Raw genomic sequence first — 19,969 nt, forward strand, 5'->3', positions numbered from 1 at the left:
TTAGTAAGGGTGCTGAAACTTTGTCTAGAAAGACTCCTACCTCTCAGGCCTGGGTTTACGCCTGGCACCCCTACCCCAACATGCTTCATTACTCTTTCCCTCCAGAGGAGCCAAACCCTTCACCCAGCCCTACATGGTTTACATAACCCAAGGACTAAGAAGCTCTGACTGAAATGTAACCATAACTCAACGCAAGCCAGACTTGAATCCTACATTCTGGATCATCTGTCAGCCTTTATAGGGCACTTCTGGAGGCTCTAATCCCCCCTACCACCATGCCCAGGTTTCTCTCACTGCTTTAGCCCCTACCCTAGGTCTCCCAGGCAATGCTCCCAAGCATGCACACCCTCCTCTGGCTCCCACAGGCCACTCACCTGGTCTCTAGCCCCTTCTTCAGTCTCTCAGAAACTGTCCATGTCTTTCTCCATACTCCAGGCCCTCCAGTTCCCATTAACACCTCTCATCTTTTCAGACTCATTTCTACAAGTTCTTGCTTCTCTCTTGCCTATAGTTTCAGGCTTTTCCTCAAGATAATGCATTTCCCTTCTTAAAAGAGCTCAGATCCCTCCCCTGGTCTAACTACTTACCCAACTCTTCCAGGACTCCTGTCTTGGGCCTCGGCCCATTTCCCTCTTGCATCATTCTCCTATGTCTGCTCTAGGATCTCAAGCCTCCCCCAGGGAACTAACTAACTTACTTTACTTACTGGCTATTTGAATGTCTTCTCTTATTAAGTATTTATTCAAACGCCCCCCCCCCCCCACTTTATTGGCTGGTTATTATTAACTTGAGGAATTAAAAAAAATATTTTGTGAGTCCTTTGTCAGGTATATGTAGAATGAGTATCTTCTCCCAGTCTGTTTCTTGTCTTTTTGCTATCTTAGTGACATCATTTGGTGAATGGAACTTTGTAATTTTGATGAGGTCCAGTTTATTAACTTTTTATTTTCTGTTTAGTATCTTTTGTGTGCTAAAAAATTTTTGTCTAACCCCAGCTTGTGAAGATAATTTTCTATGTTTTCTTCTGGATGTATGATAGTCATTTCTCAGCTCATTGCACCTAGCAATCTTCCTTGTGTAAGGGCACGCAGCAATACTAATGGGAACTGACCGTAAGAACAACAGCTAATGTTTATTGAGTTTACACAATGTTCCAGACACACTTGCAAGGAATTTACACGTTTCAAACACATTTAGCAGCAGTCTTCAGTAGGTGTGATTATCTCCATTTTATAAACAATGCACAGGGGTAGTATCTGCCTACCATCTCATAGGGAAAAAAGAGGTGGGATGGTGAGGATGATAAGTAGGGTGTGAACCCTATTACATTAACAGAGTTACTCCTTACAATGAATCTGCTGAAGTTTAGCCAAGATTAAATGGTACTGGACGGTTTCTATGCATTCGTTACAACTGACCTAGCCAGGAAAAAAAAAAAAAAAGCCTAGACTGAGTATGTTGTCAGTATGAAGAAAAAGTGTTTTCTCCATTCTCCAGATGTGCCTTTAGTGTGACTATTCTGATAGTCTACAAGCAGAAGAATGACTGACATCATTATATTAAATCATATCATAAATTCTCCTCATGTTGATGGAGGTATGAAGGCTGTCTCCAGGTTTTCCTGACTCCTACCAGTATGAAATCTCTGGTGTTCTCTAAGATGGCTTATGTGACTATAGGCCTTCCCACATTCCTTACATTCATAGGTGTCCTCACTAGTGTGACTTTTCTGATGCTGTGTAAGCTGATGGCTGTGACTGAAAGTATTCCCACATTCTTTACATTCATAGGGTTTCTTACCTGTATGAATCCTCTCATGTTTAACAAGGCTTGACCCATAGATAAAGGCTTTTCCACATGCCTTACATTTATAAGGCGTCTCACCAGTATGAATTCTCTCATGCTGGGTAAGGTGGTAACCACAGTTAAAGCCCTTCCCACATTCTGTACATTTATATGGCTTCTCACCCGTATGAATTCTCTCATGCTTAACAAGGCTTGACCCCCAACGAAAGGCTTTCCCACATTCCTTACATTCATGAGGTTTCTCACCTGTATGAATTTTTTGATGTTGAGTAAGATAATTTACGCGAGTAAAAGCCTTCCCACATTCTTGACATTCAAAGGGCTTCTCACCAGTATGAATTCTCTTATGCTGAATGAGGCTTGATCCACAAATAAAGGCTTTTCCACAGTCTTTACATTCAAAGGGTTTTTCACCACTATGAATTCTCTTATGTTGAATAAGTTTATACACACGGCTAAAGGTCTTCCCGCATTCTTTACATTCATAGTCCTTCTCACCAGTATGAAATCTTTGATGTTGAGTGAGTTCGTCACCACGTCTAAAGGCTTTTCCACAGTCTTTACATTCATAGGGTTTCTCACCAGTATGAATTCTCTTATGAATAACGAGGCTTGAGCCCCATCGAAAGGCCTTTCCGCAGTCCTTACACTCATAAGGTTTCTCACCAGTATGAATTTTCTGATGCTGGGTAAGCTGATTGCCCCAACGAAAAGCCTTTTTACATTCCTTACACTGATAAGGTTTTTCACCAGTATGAATCTTCTGATGTTGAGTCAGTTGATAGCTACGACTAAAGGCCTTTCCACATTCCTTACATTCATAGGAACTCTCTCTACCAGGAACTCTCTGATGTGATCTAAGAGGCGGGCTTTCTTTATAAGTGGGCATTTTCCCACCATTGATTATCATTTGATTGAAATATTCCTCCTGATGGCCCTGTGGTCCTCCAAACTCACCATTATCCTTCCAGTCAAGGCCATGGGATTTATTTTTTCCATTGGAATTCCAATGGGAAAAATTTATTTCATAAATGTTCTTTTCCATAGGTAAACTCTTGGTCTCATATGCTGACTCCAAATCTGGGGGAAAAAATAACAAATGTATCTTGTTTCCTTTCAAGAAAAACAAAAACAACAAAAAAATCTTCTTTAGTAGAAATAAAAATTTCCTAGGTCTTGTTAAGATACAGATTCTCTTTCTGACCCTGTAATACTTAATGAAGAAATCTTGGAGGCATTTCTACTAAAGTAAAACAAAGCAAACGTACTGACCATTATTTTCTATCAGATGACACAGTTAAGCAAAAATAAATTAGAGATGCAAACCTAAAAAAAACAGACATGAAAAAGAAGTAGAATTTGTAGAGGATGCGATGACATGGCTGGAAAACGCATGAAAATCAACTATAGAGCCACCGTAAAAAAATAAGAAAATGCAATTGGATAGCTGAATATAAAACTGATATTCTGAAATGGATACATTTATATATAACATATAATTAAAAGTTCATCTGTTTAAAAGGACCAATGTCCAAAATCAACAAAAAAGACAATCTATGAAGATTAAACTTAGTAAAATGTGAAACACCTCTGAGGAAAAGTTTAGAAGAATCTAGGAATCAATAAGGATAACTAACTGCAATGGACTAACAACAAACAGGTTTAAATCCAGGAGTTCAGAATGATATTAAAAAGGCTAAATGACCAATTTTGGAGCATTCTAGGAAACAAAAAAAAGCCTTACTATAAAATCTGATGAAGGAAAAGAGCAAAGTTTTTATCCTCCTCATCTAATAATAACAATGCCAATGTGTAACTAATTAGCATTTGGACAAAGCTTTTCTTTAAAGAATTAATGTTTCAAAACATTTCCTTGGAAACAGGAAAAAAAACTTTAGCTAGTTTCTTGAAAGAAAGTCCTGAAATTTACAGCGCAGAAAGCTGGTATTCCAGGGAGCAGAGTCTAAATTATTGAGGCTGGTGACTTACCCAGTGAGACCAAATTACTGTAGTTCTCTAGCATCACATCCCAGTACAGGTCCCTCTGAGCAGAGTCCAGACATGCCCACTCCTCTGGGGAGAAGTCTATGGCTACATCTGAGAATTTCACCAGACCCTGAAAATAAAACCCCACGTTACTGATGAAATTAAAGGTGTCTGTTTCAAGACTAAGGAAAGGAGAGGAAGAGCCACCCTGTGGGAGGGGTGAGTCTACTGAGTGGACAGAAAGGCTGCGATATGGGTAAAGGGCAGGAAGGACATGGCAGTGACTGAAGCAGAATGCCTACTGGACTGAAGAACCCAACTGCTGCAGAGAAAATGCCCTACACCCTGTGGAATTCCAAACCTGCCCAGTAATGGATAAAATAACCCAGTTTTCCTCCTGTTTTCAAGCACAGAGCCTGTCTCATATTCTCAGCAAGTGTGGATTCCTATAGCACCTTTATCCTTTCAAGGGAAAAGAAAAACTAACATGAGAGTTTGTTTCCCAAATGTTAATATTAAAATATTTGTCCTATATAGGGGAAACAAATGTTAAAATAAATTTAGTTTGAATTGCTAGTGATCAATGAAAGGGAGTGGTAAGGGGTATGGTTATGTATAAATTTTTTTTTTCTGTTTTCGTTTTATTTCTTTTTCCGAATAGATGCAAATGTTCCAAGAATTGATCATGATGATGAATATGCAACTATGTGATGATATTGGGAATTACTGATTATATATGTAGAACAGAATGATCAAAATAGGAACATCTGCATTTGTTTGGTGTTTTTTGGTATTAAAAAAATTAAAAAAAAGAGTTAAAAAATATTTGTCTTAGAATACAGGGTTCAAATTTAGAATACAGGGTTTAACTTCAAGTTCATCATAATGCCAGATTACATTTTAGTCTTCCTTTAAAATGACAAAAACATACTTCATATTTTCACTTCATTCTACAGACAAATCAGACTTGCTGATTCTATTATAGTTATACGCTTAGGTTGACCCAAACATCTAAGGTTTCCCACATTCTGGAAGTATAGGATCAACTTGCACTTCTGCATTGGATGACCTTCTTACCTCTTACCATCCACTGCCCCTGCCTTTTCCTTGTTCCTGATTTAGAGGACACTGGTGTTGAAGGATCCACAATCACATAGAGGTTACCCAAGTCCAGCAGGTCCGTTCAATAACAAAATTCATCTCTCTGTTTCCCTGGCAAGGACATGATCTCTTTAGGTCCTAATCACATCCCTACCTAATTCTAAAAGCCTCATAATTCTTGAGATCTCACCATACACTAAGGCTGAGACCAATGAATATGAACACTCCTTCTTATCTACCAGGAAAACAAAATCAGTGGAGAATTTTAGTTTTCTCATATGGTCAAAAGGGACCAAAATCTCTAATTACTCATCAAACCACAGTCTTGACTTAAATATTTCCCTCAAGGGACTCTCTCTATTCCTTCGTTGTTCCCAGTATCACTGTTGACAAAAACTAAGCACACAGGAAACATTGAGTAAAATGTCCAATGATTAAGTGAACATTAGCCATAAAGGAGGAAATGGGGCTAGATGGCATTACCATTCACTGGAACAGGAAGAAATGGAAAGAGGTAATTAGATGGGGCTAACTTAGGTAGCAGGATTCAAGATTATTAATGAAAATATCTGCAGAACCAAAATGTGACACTTCAAGAAGGAAAGAGAAATACATACTTACGTGGGCCATAGTTTTAAAACTCAAGAACTGATCAGTCCTCTTTGGATTTCCTCTACTGAAGACAAAGTCCAGAGAAGCCAGAGTTAGGGGAGGAAAAAGAGGCATTAAAATCAGTGTACGATATAGTGAGCCAATGATTATATATTTTGGATGGTTTGTATGGAGTGTGAAAATATCTCAATAAAACTGCATTAAAAGAACTAGCAACACAACAGAAAAAGATATAGAATGTTAATATAGAGAAAAAAATAAAAGTAATAATAATAGTAAAAACAAAACAAAAAACAAACAAACAAACAAAAACTGCATTAAAAGGGCGGGCCATGGTGGTGCAGTGGCAGAGTTCTCATCTGCCATGCCGGAGACCCAGGTTCGATTCCTGGTGCCTGCCCATGTTAAAGAAAAAGAAAACTGCATTAAAAAAAAAAAATCAGGTGTACCATGGGTTCCCAAAATGACTTAACACAGCTTTTTGCTCTTTCATATTTACTTCTAAAAGTACTCCTGACACTCTCCCCGCAACACACACACACACACACACACACAACACACACACACACACACACACACACACGCAAACCATGGGAAGACTGGAAGGATTCTGGATAAATCTAAGCTATCCCTGAAACCTCAGGAAACTCAGCTGAAAAGAAGAGTTTCTGCCTTGAAGCCAGACCTAGACTCTTCAGAAGGAGGATATCTGGTCAGCTCCCCATTTGGAGGGTTGGGACTTAAGGTTGGATGCTTAGGCTGCTTAAGTCTCACACTGAGCACATCCTGCTCCCTCCAGTCACATCGTCCAAGGTAAAGAGGGGCTGCATCATCCAAAACAGAACCTCTTCTGGTCTCTACATCAGGTGGTTGTTAGTTAAGACATGGCAGTTGGACAGGCTGGAGAGGAAATTGCCCAGGCCGGGTTCATCACTCTGAGTCCAGAAAAGCCAACTGCATAAATATATGCATCAACTGTAACATGGTAAGTGGTTATTAAATGTCAGCAGAAATACTTAAGGACACGGAAAATATTTCAGATGTATTGTCAGTAGAAAAATAAGGCTACCAAACAGGATGATACGATGCCACAAATATGATGATTTGTGGGAAAAAAAAGAGAGACAGATAGATACTAACAACAAGGAAATCAACAGAAAGAAAAAGACTGGAAAGCTATATACCCCTTGTGTAAAATGGATTAATTTGGCAGGCCTGAGACTCAGAAAGGCCTTCTTGCAGGAATGGCCCTTAGCTGGCATCTGGGAACCTGGATTTGGGGCGTGTTCCCACTATCCCCCAATGAGAAGGGTGGTTTACTGTGTCTAAAATGTACAAGCAATGCAGGTTATACCATTCCTAAACCTTTCCTCTGGGAGTCTGGAATTTTGGTATGTGCTAGGCATACGGTACCTACATGACAGACCCCAGCTAAAAAAAACCCTGTACTCAGGCTTAGGTGAATTTCCTTGGTACATAGTACTTCATACGTGTTGTCACCAGTTGTTGCTGGAAGCATTAAAGATGTCCTGAGTAACCCACAGAAAGAGGATTCTTGGATGCTTGTGCCTGGTTTCCTATATGCATTGTCCCATGTGCCTGGCTTTCCTTTGGTAATTTTACTTTGTATCCTTCATTGTAATAAATCTTAGCTATAAGGTTGACTATATGCTGAGTCTTGTGAGTCTTTCTGGAGAACCACTAAAGCTGGTGATAAGTCTTGGGGACCCCTCATACATCCTTTGACCTTGAGTTCCTTCTTATTAAGTACACCTAACTAAATGTTGTAACAACAGCTATGCAGTAGCTTGATATATGAACGTATTTGTGTATTTACTTTAAATTTAAGAGGCAACTATACTTTTTTTTTAACTTTTGATCATTCCATTCTACATACATAATCAGTAATTCACAATATCATCACATAGTTGCATATTCATCATCATGATCATTTCTTGGAACATTTGCATCTATTCAGAAAAGGAAATAAAAAAAAACAAAAAAATTCATATATACCATACCCTTACCCCTCCCTTTCATTGATCACTAGCAATTCAAACTAAATTTATTTTAACATTTGTTCTCCCTATTATTTATTTATTTATTTATTTTTTATTTTCATTTTTTTTACATGGGCAGGCACCGGGAATCGAACCCGGGTCCTCGGGCTTGGCAGGCAAGCATTCTTACCTGCTGAGCCACCGTGGCCCGCCCCCTATTATTTATTTTTATTCCATATGCTCTACTCGTCTGTTGACAAGGTAGATAAAAGGAGCATCAGACACAAGGTTTTCACAATCACACAGTCACATTGTTAAAGCTATATCATTATACAATCATCTTCAAGAAACCTGGCTACTGGAACACAGCTCTATATTTTCAGGCAGTTCCCTCCAGCCTCTCCATTACATCTTGACTAACAAGGTGATATCTATTTAATGTATAAGAATAACCTCCAGATAACCTCTTGACTCTGGAATCTCTCAGCCATTGACACTTTATTTTGTCTCATTTCACTCTTTCCCCTTTTGGTCGAGAAGGTTTTCTCAATTCCTTGATGCTGAGTCTCAGTTCATTCTAGGATTTCAGTCCCACGTTGCCAGGAAGGTCCACACTCCTGGGAGTCATGTTCCACATAGACAGGGAGAGGGTGGTGAGTTTGCTTGTTGTTGCTGGCTGGAGAGAAAGGCCACATCTGAGCAACAAAAGAGGTTCTCTTGGGGGTGATTCTTAGGCCTAAATTTTAAGTAGACTTCACCTGTCCTTTGTGGGGTTAAGTTTCATATGAACAAATCCCAAGACTGGGGGCTCAGCCTATAGCTTTGGTTGTCCACACTGCTTGTGAGAATTTCAAGAACTCAACTTGGGGAAGTTGAATTTTCCCCCATTCTCACCACTCCCTGAAGGGGACTTTGCAAATACTTTTCCACTCACTGTTCAAACCACTCTGGGATTTATCGGGGCATCACTCTGGACAGACCAACAAAATCTCACGCTCTACTCAAGGTTCCATGTACTTATGGTATTCAATTAAGCTGTCTACATAAGTTATATTAGGAAATGCACTAGTCAAAATATAAATTTTGTATGAAATAAACATTTTTTGCTTTAGTCTCACACACAAGTTGAAATTTTAAAATATTAATTACCATCTAGTTTCAGCACCCTGCAGTAATGACATTCCTTTGTTCTTCCTCATGCAAAAACATTTTTAAAATTTTTACATTTAGTCACTATCATTACACAGTCTAGGCATTCCTAGATTATACCATCTCAATCTTTATCGTCTATCTTTCTTTCTGATTTCATTTGTGCCCCCAGCCCTCCTCCCTCTATCATTCTCATATTCAGCTTCATTCAGTGTTTTAACATAATTGTATTACAGTTAGGTAGTATTGTGCTGTCCATTTCTGAGTTTTTACATTCAGTCTTGTTGCACAATCTGTATCCCTTCAGCTCCAATTACCCAATATCTTACCCTATTTCTATCTCCTGATGACCTCTGTAACCAACGAAATTCTCCAAGTTTATTCACTAATGTCAGTTCAAATCAGTGAGACCATACAGTATTTGTCCTTTTTTTTCTGGGTAATCTCACTCAGCATAATGTCCTTAAGGTCCATCCATGTTGTTACCTACTTTATACTCTTAAAGGATAGAAAAACTTTCTTTTTAAAACATTATCTTAAATTTGAGGTTTTTTTCCCTCAAAATACGTTAAGTTTGGATTATTGCACTGAATAGCTTTTCTTTGTTTTCTTTCAGTTCCCAATACCTAAACCAATTCTTTGATATCTACATATGCCTACAAATGGTGGCACAATGACTGGGAAAAACGGCTAAAGTTTTAAGTGCTGCCTTGCAGGTACGGAAAGTTGTCTCAATGCTGCTTCTTTTTACATCATGATGGGAGGGTTAATTTTGCTCCTGAACTCGTCCTTCAGCCATGATGTCTTGTGGACAACTGCTAGATCATTTTACCCTACTACTTTCCCTTTGCATCAAATGCTAGTAGAAAAATACACAAAGTATGAAGGTGAGAAAATAAAATTCCATTTATCTCCACATAGATCCTGTGTATTCAGTCATGACCTGAAATCGTGACTGAGGACCCATGAGGGTCATCACCTGACCTCTCTACAGGTCTTGGCCACAGGCTGCCTTAGGCTTCCCTCCTTGGAATTTTCCTTCCTGGCTAGATGATAAGCACTGGGCAGACAGTGACTATGTCTTTTTAGTCATTTTACCACTCCAAGTACAGGGATCTGGCATACTGTAGGCATTTAACAAACGTCTGCTTTCGACTCAAAATTCTACTTTTAGGAATTTAGCTCCAGGAAATAGCTACAGAAGTTCACTACCGTATACACAAAACTGTTCAGATACATTTTTTTTCTGGGAAAGAATATTTTAGTTCAGATAATTTTAGATTCACATGCAGTTATAAACATGACCATGTCCCAAATAATACAGAAATTCTGTGTACCTTTTACCAAGTTTCTTGAAACAGTAACATATTTTAAAAATATAGTATGCTATCACAATTCCTTTATCTTATTCAGATTTTCCAGAGAAAAATTTTTTTAATGTAAAAAAGGGAAATATATCCCAATACATGATAGATTAAATAAATTATGATCTGCTATTTGGTGGCATACAATGTGTTTACTAATAATGATACTGACTCAAATATAACTGAGAAAAAAATTGATGATGAATTACCAAGTGAAGAAAGTAGGTTTAAAAAAGTATTTAGGGTGGTGCAATGGTGGCTCAGTGGCAGAATTCTTGCCTGCCATGCCAGAGACCCAGGTTTGATTTCTGGTGCCTGCCTATGCAAAAAAATAAAAAAGTATGTTAGGAAAAAAAAAAAGAAAAGAAAAAGAAAGAAAAAAAAAGGTGAAATTAAGCACACTGGCTCTGTGGTCTGATTTTTGGGAGATGAGTTTGAGCTATGACAGTTACCAACCTCACTGTACCTGTTTTCTAATGGCAAAACTGGGATAAAAACAGTACCTATCATGTGTGTCTGTCCTAAATAGTAAGATAATCTATGAAAACACATAATATGTAACAATTACATAATAAGTTAGCTGTTACACATATCTCAGTCTGTTTTTAGAAGAGAAATTCAAGTCTGCTGTTTCTCTTTTTTCTCATGGTAAAATATGTACTTCTCAAACTGCTGTCTCAATAACTAAAAAAACTTTCTAAGCTTACTCTAAAGAATGAAATTCTTTTAAAATAACATTAGCAATAAAGATTCTAAGACATGTAAGTAGGAACTGGTCTCTCTCCATGAGCAAGTAAGTTGAGAGAGAGTGGGACAAATATGCATCAAAAATCTAGCTCAAGGAATCTAATCTGAAATGACAATAAATTGAGAACATTAGTAAAAGGCTGAATTTTATCTTCTATGTGATAACTTATTATTTTTTTCATATATCTGTTCTTGGAAATACTTATACAATCCATATTGGCAAGGCACAATGACATCAGTCATTATCGTCATGTCCTGTGAAAGAAACATTCAATTTCTAGACAATAGAATTCTGAAATGCTGTCTTTCTTGATAATTTATTGTGCTGGAATTAGTTTTCAATGATAAGGTAGCATATCTCTAATGCTAGAAGGTATAGATTGATGAGAGGTTTTCCAAAGCAGGAAGGGGATCAGTGGCACACCTCTTCTCCCAACATGTATACAGTTATAATGCAATCTATGGCTGGGTCGGATTCCTTTAGTAAGCTAAGACTTGGAGAATCTTTATTTAGCTCATTTACATAAACAGCAGGCTTTTATGTTTCAGAAACAAAACCATAACACATGCTGAGAGGGGACAAAAGGAGTGGAAACATAAATACCAAAATATTAAGAATAATTATCTCTGGATGACACGACTATGGGTAATTTTGAGTTTCTTTTTTATGAATTCCTTAGGTCACTGACTTTTTTGGAGCAGGCTTGCATTAATCCTATCATGAGGAATGTAATTTAAGATGGTACCAAATTTTAAAAACTAAAATTAACTAAGGAGAGAAGGGCAGCGGAGTGGGGGAGAGGGAATATATTCTAGTCATTAAGGGAACGCTGAACAAAGAGGCCTACGATAGGAAGAATGAGTCCCCCCAAATGTTCTGATTTCCTAATTCCTGGAACCTCTGAACACATTTTGTTACATGGCAGTTTTGTTATAAGCCTGCAGTCCTTGCTTCCACCAATGGATCTAAATCTTTTTAGGACATGTACACCCTTGACAATCCCATGAAATTATAAGCTTTCTTAGGAAAAAAACCACATTACAAAAACACACAGCAATTCCAGAATATTTAAGGCTCTGGCTCATTTTTGGAACTCATTAGCACCTATCACAATTATCTCCACATGTATGGGGCTCCTTATCTACAGAACACCCAGAATTACCATATCACACTATCAGTTAATATTCACTGAAGTGCTTCTGATCTAGGTGATGTTCTAAGGTTTTTATTTACTGTAACACAACTCATCCTCATAACAAAACTATGTTTATAGAGCTCAAAAAACTGGGAAGAGGCAGAGATGGGTTTGCAACTCTGATACTCTAGATCAGGCTGGGCAAACTCCTACCTGCAGACCGAATCTGGCCTGCAGCCCATCTTTTGTTTTACCTTCGAGTCAAAAATATTTTTTCACATTTTTAAAGGGTTGTGAAAACAAAAAACAAAGCCACAAAGGAGGAGGAGGGAGTACAATTCCTCCTCAGGTGTGCACTGTGCAAAACAACTTCCGTCTCAAGAGTCCAGTGTGGAAAAGCAGAATAAACATAACCTCAGCTGGGTGATCAGGGTCAAATAAACATAACCTCAGCTGGGTGATCAGGGTCAACACCAACTGTTATGCTTCACGGTGACAGTATGCACCTTGATATGATGTGAAGAACAAGGCACTTAACCTCTGTGATCTTCCTCCTCAAAACTCATAATCCCAGCCTCACAATGAGAAAAATATCAGACAAATTATCGTAGAGGGCATTGTGGTAGTTAGATTCAGTTGTCAACTTGGCCAGGTGAACGTACCTAGTTTTGTTGCTGCAGGCATGAGCCAATGGTACGTGAACCTCATCTGTTGCTGATCACATCTGCAGTCGGTTAGGAGGCGTGCCTGCTGCAATGAATGATGTTTGACTTAACTGGCTGGTTAATGTTAACTTAACTGGCTTAAATGAGACAGCACAACGTAGCACAGCCTAAGCAGCTCGGCATTCCTCATCTCAGCACTCACAGCTCAGCCCAGGCCTTTGGAGATGCAGGAAGACATCACCCCGGGGAGTTGCTGGAACCCAGGATCCTGGAGAGAAGGCCAGCAGAGACCATCCTGTGCCTTCCCATGCAAGAAAGAACCTCAGTGGAAAGTTAGTTGCCTTTGAAGAACTAACAAGATAAATCCCCTTTTATTAAAAGCCAATCCGTCTCTGGTGTGTTACATTCCGGCAGCTAGCAAACTAGAACAGGCATCCTATGAAATATGGGATCAGTACCCTCCAAAACTGTCAAGGCTGACTTCCGGAGAAGATGGCGGCTTAGTAAGACGCGCGGGTCTTAGTTCCTCCTCCAGAACGGCTACTAAAGAAATAGAAACGGTACAGAACAGCCCCCAGAGCCACGACAGAGACCAAAAAGACAGTGTACCCCATTCTGGAACGGCTGACCGGCTGGGAGAATCTGCTGCGGTGAGATCACCAAGGGGCGCGCGCTTCCCCGGGCCGGGGCGGCTGGCGGCCGGTGTCCCTCCCTCCCTCCTTCCCGGGCCGGCTGGGAGAATTGGACAGGCGGCCCCCTCAAGCCGCGGCGACCGGCGCCCCCCCCACGCGTGGCCCCCCGGACCGGCTGGGAGAATTGGATCGGAGGTCCCCCAAGCCGCGGAGACCGGCAACGAGGGTCCCTTCCATGCACGTGGCTTCCCAGTCCGGCTGGGAACGTTGGATAGGCACTCCCCCAAGCCGCGGCGGCCGCGCGCCCCCCCACGCTTGGCATCCCTGGCCGGCTGGGAGATTTGGACCGGCACTCCCCCAAGCCGCGGAGGCCGGGCCCCCCCATGCGCGGATTTCCGCGCCGGCTGGGAGATTTGAAACGGAACTCCCCCAAGCTGCTTCGGCTGGCGACCCTCCCCTACAGCAAGAGTTTTCCAAAGTTAAAGGAGCCACAGCATCTTTTACTGGTGGGACCCGCAGAGAGACGAGTGCCACGAGCGCCACCTACAGGGCAGGATAAGAAAAACAGAGCCCAGAGATTTCACAAAAAAATCTTTCAACCTGCTGGGTCCCACACCCAGGGAAATCTGATTAAATGCCCAGATGCCAGCAGAAAATAACGAATCACGTTAGGAAAATTGAAGATATGGCCCAGTCAAAGGTACAAACCAATAGTTCAAATGAGATACAGGAGCTGAATATACGAACAGAAATGGAAAACCTCTTCAAAAACCAAATCGATAAATTGAGGGAGGACATGAAGAAGACATGGGCTGAACAAAAAGAAGAAATAGAAAGTCTGAAAAAACAAATCACAGAACTTATGGGAGTGAAGGACAAAGTAGAAAAGATAGAAAAAACAATGGATACCTACAATGGTAGATTTAAAGAGACAGAAGATAGAATTAGTGAACTGGAGGATGGAACATCTGAATTCCAAAAAAGAAACAGAAACTATAGGGAAAAGAATGGAAAAATTTGAGCAGGGGATCAGGGAACTGAATGATAATATGAAGCGCACAAATATACGTGTTGTGGGTGTCCCAGCAGGAGAAGAGAAGGGAAAAGGAGGAGAAAAACTAATGGAAGAAATTATCACTGAAAATTTCCCAACTCTTACGAAAGACCTAAAATTACAGATCCAAGAAGTGCAGCGCACCCCAAAGAGAATAGACCCAAATAGGCATTCTCCAAGACACTTACTAGTTAGAATGTCAGGGGTCAAAGAGAAAGAGAGGATCTTGAAAGCAGCAAGAGAAAAACAATCCATCACATACAAGGGAAACCCAATAAGACTATGTGTAGATTTCTCAGCAGAAACCATGGAAGCTAGAAGACAGTGGGATGATATACTTAAATTACTAAAAGAGAAAAACTGCCAACCAAGACTTCTATATCCAGCAAAATTGTCCTTCAAAAATGAGGGAGAAATTAAAACATTTTCAGACAAAAAGTCACTGAGAGAATTTGTGACCAAGAGACCAGCTCTGCAAGAAATACTAAAGGGAGCACTAGAGTCAGATACGAAAAGACAGAAGAGAGAGGTATGGAGAAGAGTGTAGAAAGAAGGAAATCAGATATGATATATATAATACAAAAGGCAAAATGGTAGAGGAAATATTATCCAAAGAGTAATAACACTAAATGTTAATGGACTGAATTCCCCAATCAAAAGACATAGACTGGCAGAATGGATTAAAAAACAGGATCCTTCTATATGCTGTCTACAGGAAACACATCTTAGACCCAAAGATAAACATAGGTTGAAAGTGAAAGGTTGGGAAAAGATATTTCATGCAAATAACAACCAGAAGAGAGCAGGAGTAACTATACTAATATCCAACAAATTAGACTTCAAATGTAAAACAGTTAAAAGAGACAAAGAAGGACACTATCTACTAATAAAAGGAACAATTAAACAAGAAGACAGACAGAATAAACTTATGAAGCATGTAATAACATGGATGGACCTAGAGAACATTATGCTGAGTGAGTCTAGCCAAAAACTAAAGGACAAATACTGTATGGTCCCACTGATGTGAACTGACATTCAAGAATAAACTTGGAATATGTCATTGGTAACAGAGACCAGCAGGAGTTAGAAACAGGGTAAGATAATGGGTAATTGGAGCTGAAGGGATACAGACTGTGCAACAGGACTAAATACAAAAACTCAAAAATGAACAGCACAATAATACCTAATTGTAATGTAATTATGCTAAAACACTGAATGAAGCTGCATCTGAGCTATAGTTTTTTTGTTTGTTTGTTTGTGTTTTTTGTTTTTCTTTTCTTTTTCCTTTTTATATATATATATTTTAATTTTTTTATTATTATTTTCATTTTTTTCTCTATATTATCATTCTATATCTTTTTCTGTTGTTTTGCTAGTTCTTTTCCTAAATCGATGCAAATGTACTAAGAAATGATGATCATACATCTATGTGATGATATTAAGAATTACTGATTGCATATGTAGAATGGAATGATTTCTAAATGTTGTGTTAATTTTATTAACAAAAAAAAAAACAACTGTCAAGGCTGTCAAAAACAAAGTCTGAGAAATTGTCACAGCAAAAAGGAACCTAAACGACAACTAAATGTGACATCTTGGATGGGATCCTAGAACAGAAAAAGAACATTAGGTAAAAACTAAGGAACTCTAGACCTCTTTTGTTGCTTGGATGTGGCCTATCTCCCTCTCAGCCAACACAGCAAGCAAACTCATTGCCCTCCCTGTCTCTACATAGGACGTGACCCCCAAGGGTGTAAACCTCCCTGGCAATATGAGACAGAAATCCTAGAATGAGTTGGGACTTAGCATTAAGAGATTGAGAAAACCTTCTTGACCTAAAGGGGGAAGAGAGAAGTGAGCGAAAATAAAGTGTCAGTGGCTGAGATACAAACAGAATTAAGAGGCTATCCTGGAGGTTATTCTTACACATTATATAGATACCCCCTTTTTAGATAATGTGTATTAGAGAAGCTAGAGGGAAGTGCCTGAAACTGTAGAGCTGTGTTCCAGTAGCCATGTTTCTTGAAGATGATCATATAATGATATAGCTTTAGCAATGTGACTGTGTGACTGTGAAAACTTTGTGTTTGATGCTCCTTTTATCTAAGGTATGGACAAATAAGTAAAACATATAGATTAAAAATCAATAAATAATAGGGGGAACAAATTTAAAATAAATTGAGTAGATTGAAATACTGGTGATCAATGAAAGGGAGTGGTAAAAAAGAATGGGGGAACAAAGGTTAAAGTATTTTGGGTAGAAGGAAATACTAGCAGTCAATGGGGGGGGGTAAGGGATAGTATTCATGAGTTTTTTCTTTTTATTTCATTTTTTTGGAGTGATGCAAATGTTTTAAGAAATGATCATGGTGATGAATATACAACTATGTGATAATATTGTGAGTCATTGATTATATACCAAGAATGGAATGTTCATATGTTAAGAATGTTTATGTTTGTATGTTGTTATGTTTTGTCAATAAAAAAATAAGGAACTCTAAACAAAGTATGATATTTAGTTAATAATGATGTATCAAAACTGGTTATTAATTGTAATGAATGAACCACACTTATGTAAAGTATTAACAATAGGGACAATGGGTATATGGTATATATGAACTATGTTCTACCTTTGCAAATTTCCTTGTAAATCTAAAACTGTTCTAAAACATAAAATCTAATAAAAAGAAAAATATGCAATGACATGTGGCATACAAAGCATAAAATATTCACTACTTGCCCTTCAGAGAAAAAAATTTGCCAATCCCTGCTCTAGACCCAGAACTCACAGTCATTAACACAATTCACTGCTTCTCACAATTCACAAGGATGCAACTGAAACAAACTCCAGCTGTCAGACTTCAAACAAAATCTGGCTAATGGAGCAAATTTCTATTTATGTTGATATAGACCTTTGTGAAGTTCTATTCTTAAAAATCTCACAAAGCTGCCAACTTCGTCATTTACTGGTCCAAAATAAGCAAATTGTACTTATTTTGCTGTACTCTGAAAATCAGGCCAGGGGAAAAGTCCAAAGGTATCTGGTTTTGATTCCATCTAAAAATGAATCCCCTCCTCACTAAGAAAAAAGTACACAGAAAGAAATGTACATTACACCAAATGCATTTGTGAAGACTCACTGGAGAGGGCTGATCAACAAGGAGTATACTGGGGAATATACTTGCATGGCCCGTCTCATTCTCCAGGAAGGAATTACCGGGATAAGTCAATATTAAGGAAGACATTTCAGGAGAAGTAAACAGATATTCTTAAGTCCTCAAGAGGAAACTCACCTGAACCTTATTTTAAAATGTGTAATTATTCTTCTTCCTCAGAATGCTTCTTTTGGAGGATGCTGGCCTGGGGGAAAGAACAGGATACGATAAGATTCTAGGGCCTTTCTGGAGCACAGACTACATCAGGGAAACGTACACTAGAGCTACATCTGCCCCCCCATCTCATATCAAAAACCCATCAGAAATGAGAAGGCACTGGAATCTGCCAATTTCAGAAATCCCTGGGAACTAAGTGCCAGTAACCGGGTTCTGAAATATGTGCTCCTTTCTCCCTCCAAGCTCCCAAGTCAGGAACCTGTTCCCACGAAAAAGGAATCAGACTCCTAGTCCCTCTCAACTTGCCACTTTGATAGCCTATAAGGAGAGCATTTCTGGCTCTACAAGTTTCTTCCCATGACTATGCCTGCGTCCTTCTTGGCTGTTTTCATTGTAGGACCCAGGATCTCAAATCCGTTTGATGCCACTGTGTCTAGAAGGGTCCCACATGGCTGGAAGGTGAAGGCACAGGAAGCAGTGAAGAAACTAGAACAACAGGTTACACTGTCACACAGCACAGAGCCCAGCGACCCAAGTTCACTCAAAAGACCACACAACCAATCACCCAGTTACACAGTCACAATCCTGGACATATCCTGGTCCTGTCATAGCCAGTGGTGCTCACATGACAGAGATGCTGCCCAGGCCTGCCAACCCCACATATGTTTCTCATTTCAAGTGGAGCCCTGGAGACAGCACGCCCCCAGATGCACACACACAGGTGACTCATAGTCACAGGGACACGGCCCAGTCACATCACCCCTACTATTCCTCGGAGACGAGGACACAGCCCGCTTCGATCACCATCGCAAGGGCTCACACACCTCAGGTGTCAATCATGGGGACAGAGCCTGGCTGCGTGGCCGCTATAGATGCTCATATACGCTCATGCGTCAGAGACATGGGGACACAGCTTTCTTCTGCTCATCCTCACAGGAGCTCAGACACCCTAGTATCACAGTCAAGGGAATGCGGCCCAGCAGCGCCACCCCTACAGATGCTAACTCGCGCGTGCATCACAGGTGCTCACGCACATTAGTGCCACAGTCAGGGGGACAGAGCCTCCCCCTGTTTCCCTGTCAGGGACATCACCCTACAGATGCTAACACGCTCCTGCGTCACAGAGACAGGGACACAGCCCGCTCCGATCACCGTCACAGGTGCTCACAGGTCTTAGTGTCACAGTCTCGGGGAGAGAGCCCAGCTGCGTCACCCTACAGATGCTCACACATACGACTGTCATTCGCAGGGATATGGCTCGGCCCCGCTGCGCAGCCTCTCGTGCACGCACTTCCCTCCTCAGCCGCTCCCAGGGCCACAGGCCGAGGCCGCGTCTCTGGCCTCCTCGCCCAGAGCGTCTCCTCCACTGCCCCTCCCCGCCGGGTCCCGTGCTGGGAACAACTCACCGCTGGCGGCCCAACAACCACCCGGACGTCGGGAGAGGGCGCAAACGCGGCGGTTAATTCCCGACCGCGTCCCGCGGGAACCTGAGTTCAGGAGCCCCCCGAGGTAGACGCACAGATCCCAGCATGTATCTTGACAGGCTCCTAAGAAGAGCCGTGCCTCAGAGACCTCTGGGAAATGTAGTCCAAAATCCGGGAATCCGCGGAGCGGACAGCGCGCTGATCAGATTTGACTAACACGCAACGCGACACGATTCTTACGGAGGGCCTTGCCTCGGGGACTGCTGGGAAATGTAGTCCCTATGGCGCTATGCTCGGCGCTGGAGGTACGGCTGTTCATATTCTCCCGGGATGGATGTTCAGACGTCCATTAAGCGACGATATCTCAGGACTTCTGGGAAATGGGGTCTAGAGCCAGGAACCCTCATTTTTGCAAGCACGGCCTTCAAAATGCGCACAGCGTGCGTCTCACTCCTAAAGTCCTGTGTCCTTAAGACTTAGGGAGGGATCGTGGTCCACAGCCGGAGAATCTGCAAGTGCTAGGAGCATGAGTCCCTTTACGAAGGAGCATGCCCACAGATTTTTCGGAAATGAAGTTCAGGGCCAGAGAGCCCCTGAAAGATGAGACCTAGGCCAAAGCCATTGACCACTACGTACAATCAGAACAGAAGGCTTCTGGGAGCTGTAGTCCAGAACCAGAGAAATCAGGAAATCTCCGAGCCAGCTGGTTCAAATTTCTCCCAGCACGCGACATGGGCTCTCTCTAAAAGAGCTGTGCCCAGAGACTTGTGGGTAATTAAGTCTAGAAACGAGAAATCCAGAGAATGTGAGCTAGAATGTTAAGGGAGCATGCTGTCCAGCCGGCCTGTAGTATACCGTACGATTTCTGGGAATTCTAGCCTAGGCTTTGAGTATGAAGGCTTTAGGTGCGGGAATAGATTCTAGAGCCCTAACAGGTCTGCAGGGATCTCCTGAGTTGGTT

The 19,969-nt window shown here is 40.8% G+C and overlaps 2 protein-coding genes across 16 annotated transcripts in view; one reads left to right on the top strand and one right to left on the bottom strand.

Moving 5' to 3' along the window:
• Positions 1–19,220, bottom strand: ZNF331 (zinc finger protein 331). Of its 15 annotated transcripts, XM_077130849.1 has the most exons (7): positions 18,991–19,183; positions 17,546–17,612; positions 5,511–5,569; positions 5,084–5,128; positions 4,870–5,004; positions 3,796–3,922; positions 1–2,886 (listed from the first exon to the last, which is right to left on the bottom strand). In XM_077130849.1, the coding sequence occupies exons 6-7, from the start codon at positions 3,827–3,829 to the stop codon at positions 1,583–1,585; spliced, it is 1,338 nt and encodes a 445-aa protein (XP_076986964.1). In that variant the 5' UTR covers positions 3,830–3,922; positions 4,870–5,004; positions 5,084–5,128; positions 5,511–5,569; positions 17,546–17,612; positions 18,991–19,183; the 3' UTR covers positions 1–1,582. The 15 variants fall into 15 exon arrangements, 14 of the variants coding, with proteins under 14 accessions (XP_076986964.1, XP_076986968.1, XP_076986963.1 ...); XM_077130853.1 differs by lacking the exon at positions 5,084–5,128 and having other exon boundaries at positions 5,515–5,566; XM_077130848.1 differs by having other exon boundaries at positions 4,870–5,128; positions 5,511–5,566.
• LOC143658678 (protein FRG2-like) overlaps positions 18,742–19,969 on the top strand; it is a 22,069-nt gene continuing 20,841 nt past the window's right edge. The window contains exon 1 of the mRNA XM_077130858.1: positions 18,742–19,313. Within this exon, the coding sequence (XP_076986973.1) occupies positions 19,298–19,313 (16 nt within the window). The 5' untranslated portion in view covers positions 18,742–19,297. The remainder of the gene's footprint in view (positions 19,314–19,969) is intronic.

The sequence above is a fragment of the Tamandua tetradactyla genome, chromosome 16 (assembly GCF_023851605.1).
Source record: "Tamandua tetradactyla isolate mTamTet1 chromosome 16, mTamTet1.pri, whole genome shotgun sequence".
Classification (NCBI taxonomy): domain Eukaryota; kingdom Metazoa; phylum Chordata; class Mammalia; order Pilosa; family Myrmecophagidae; genus Tamandua; species Tamandua tetradactyla.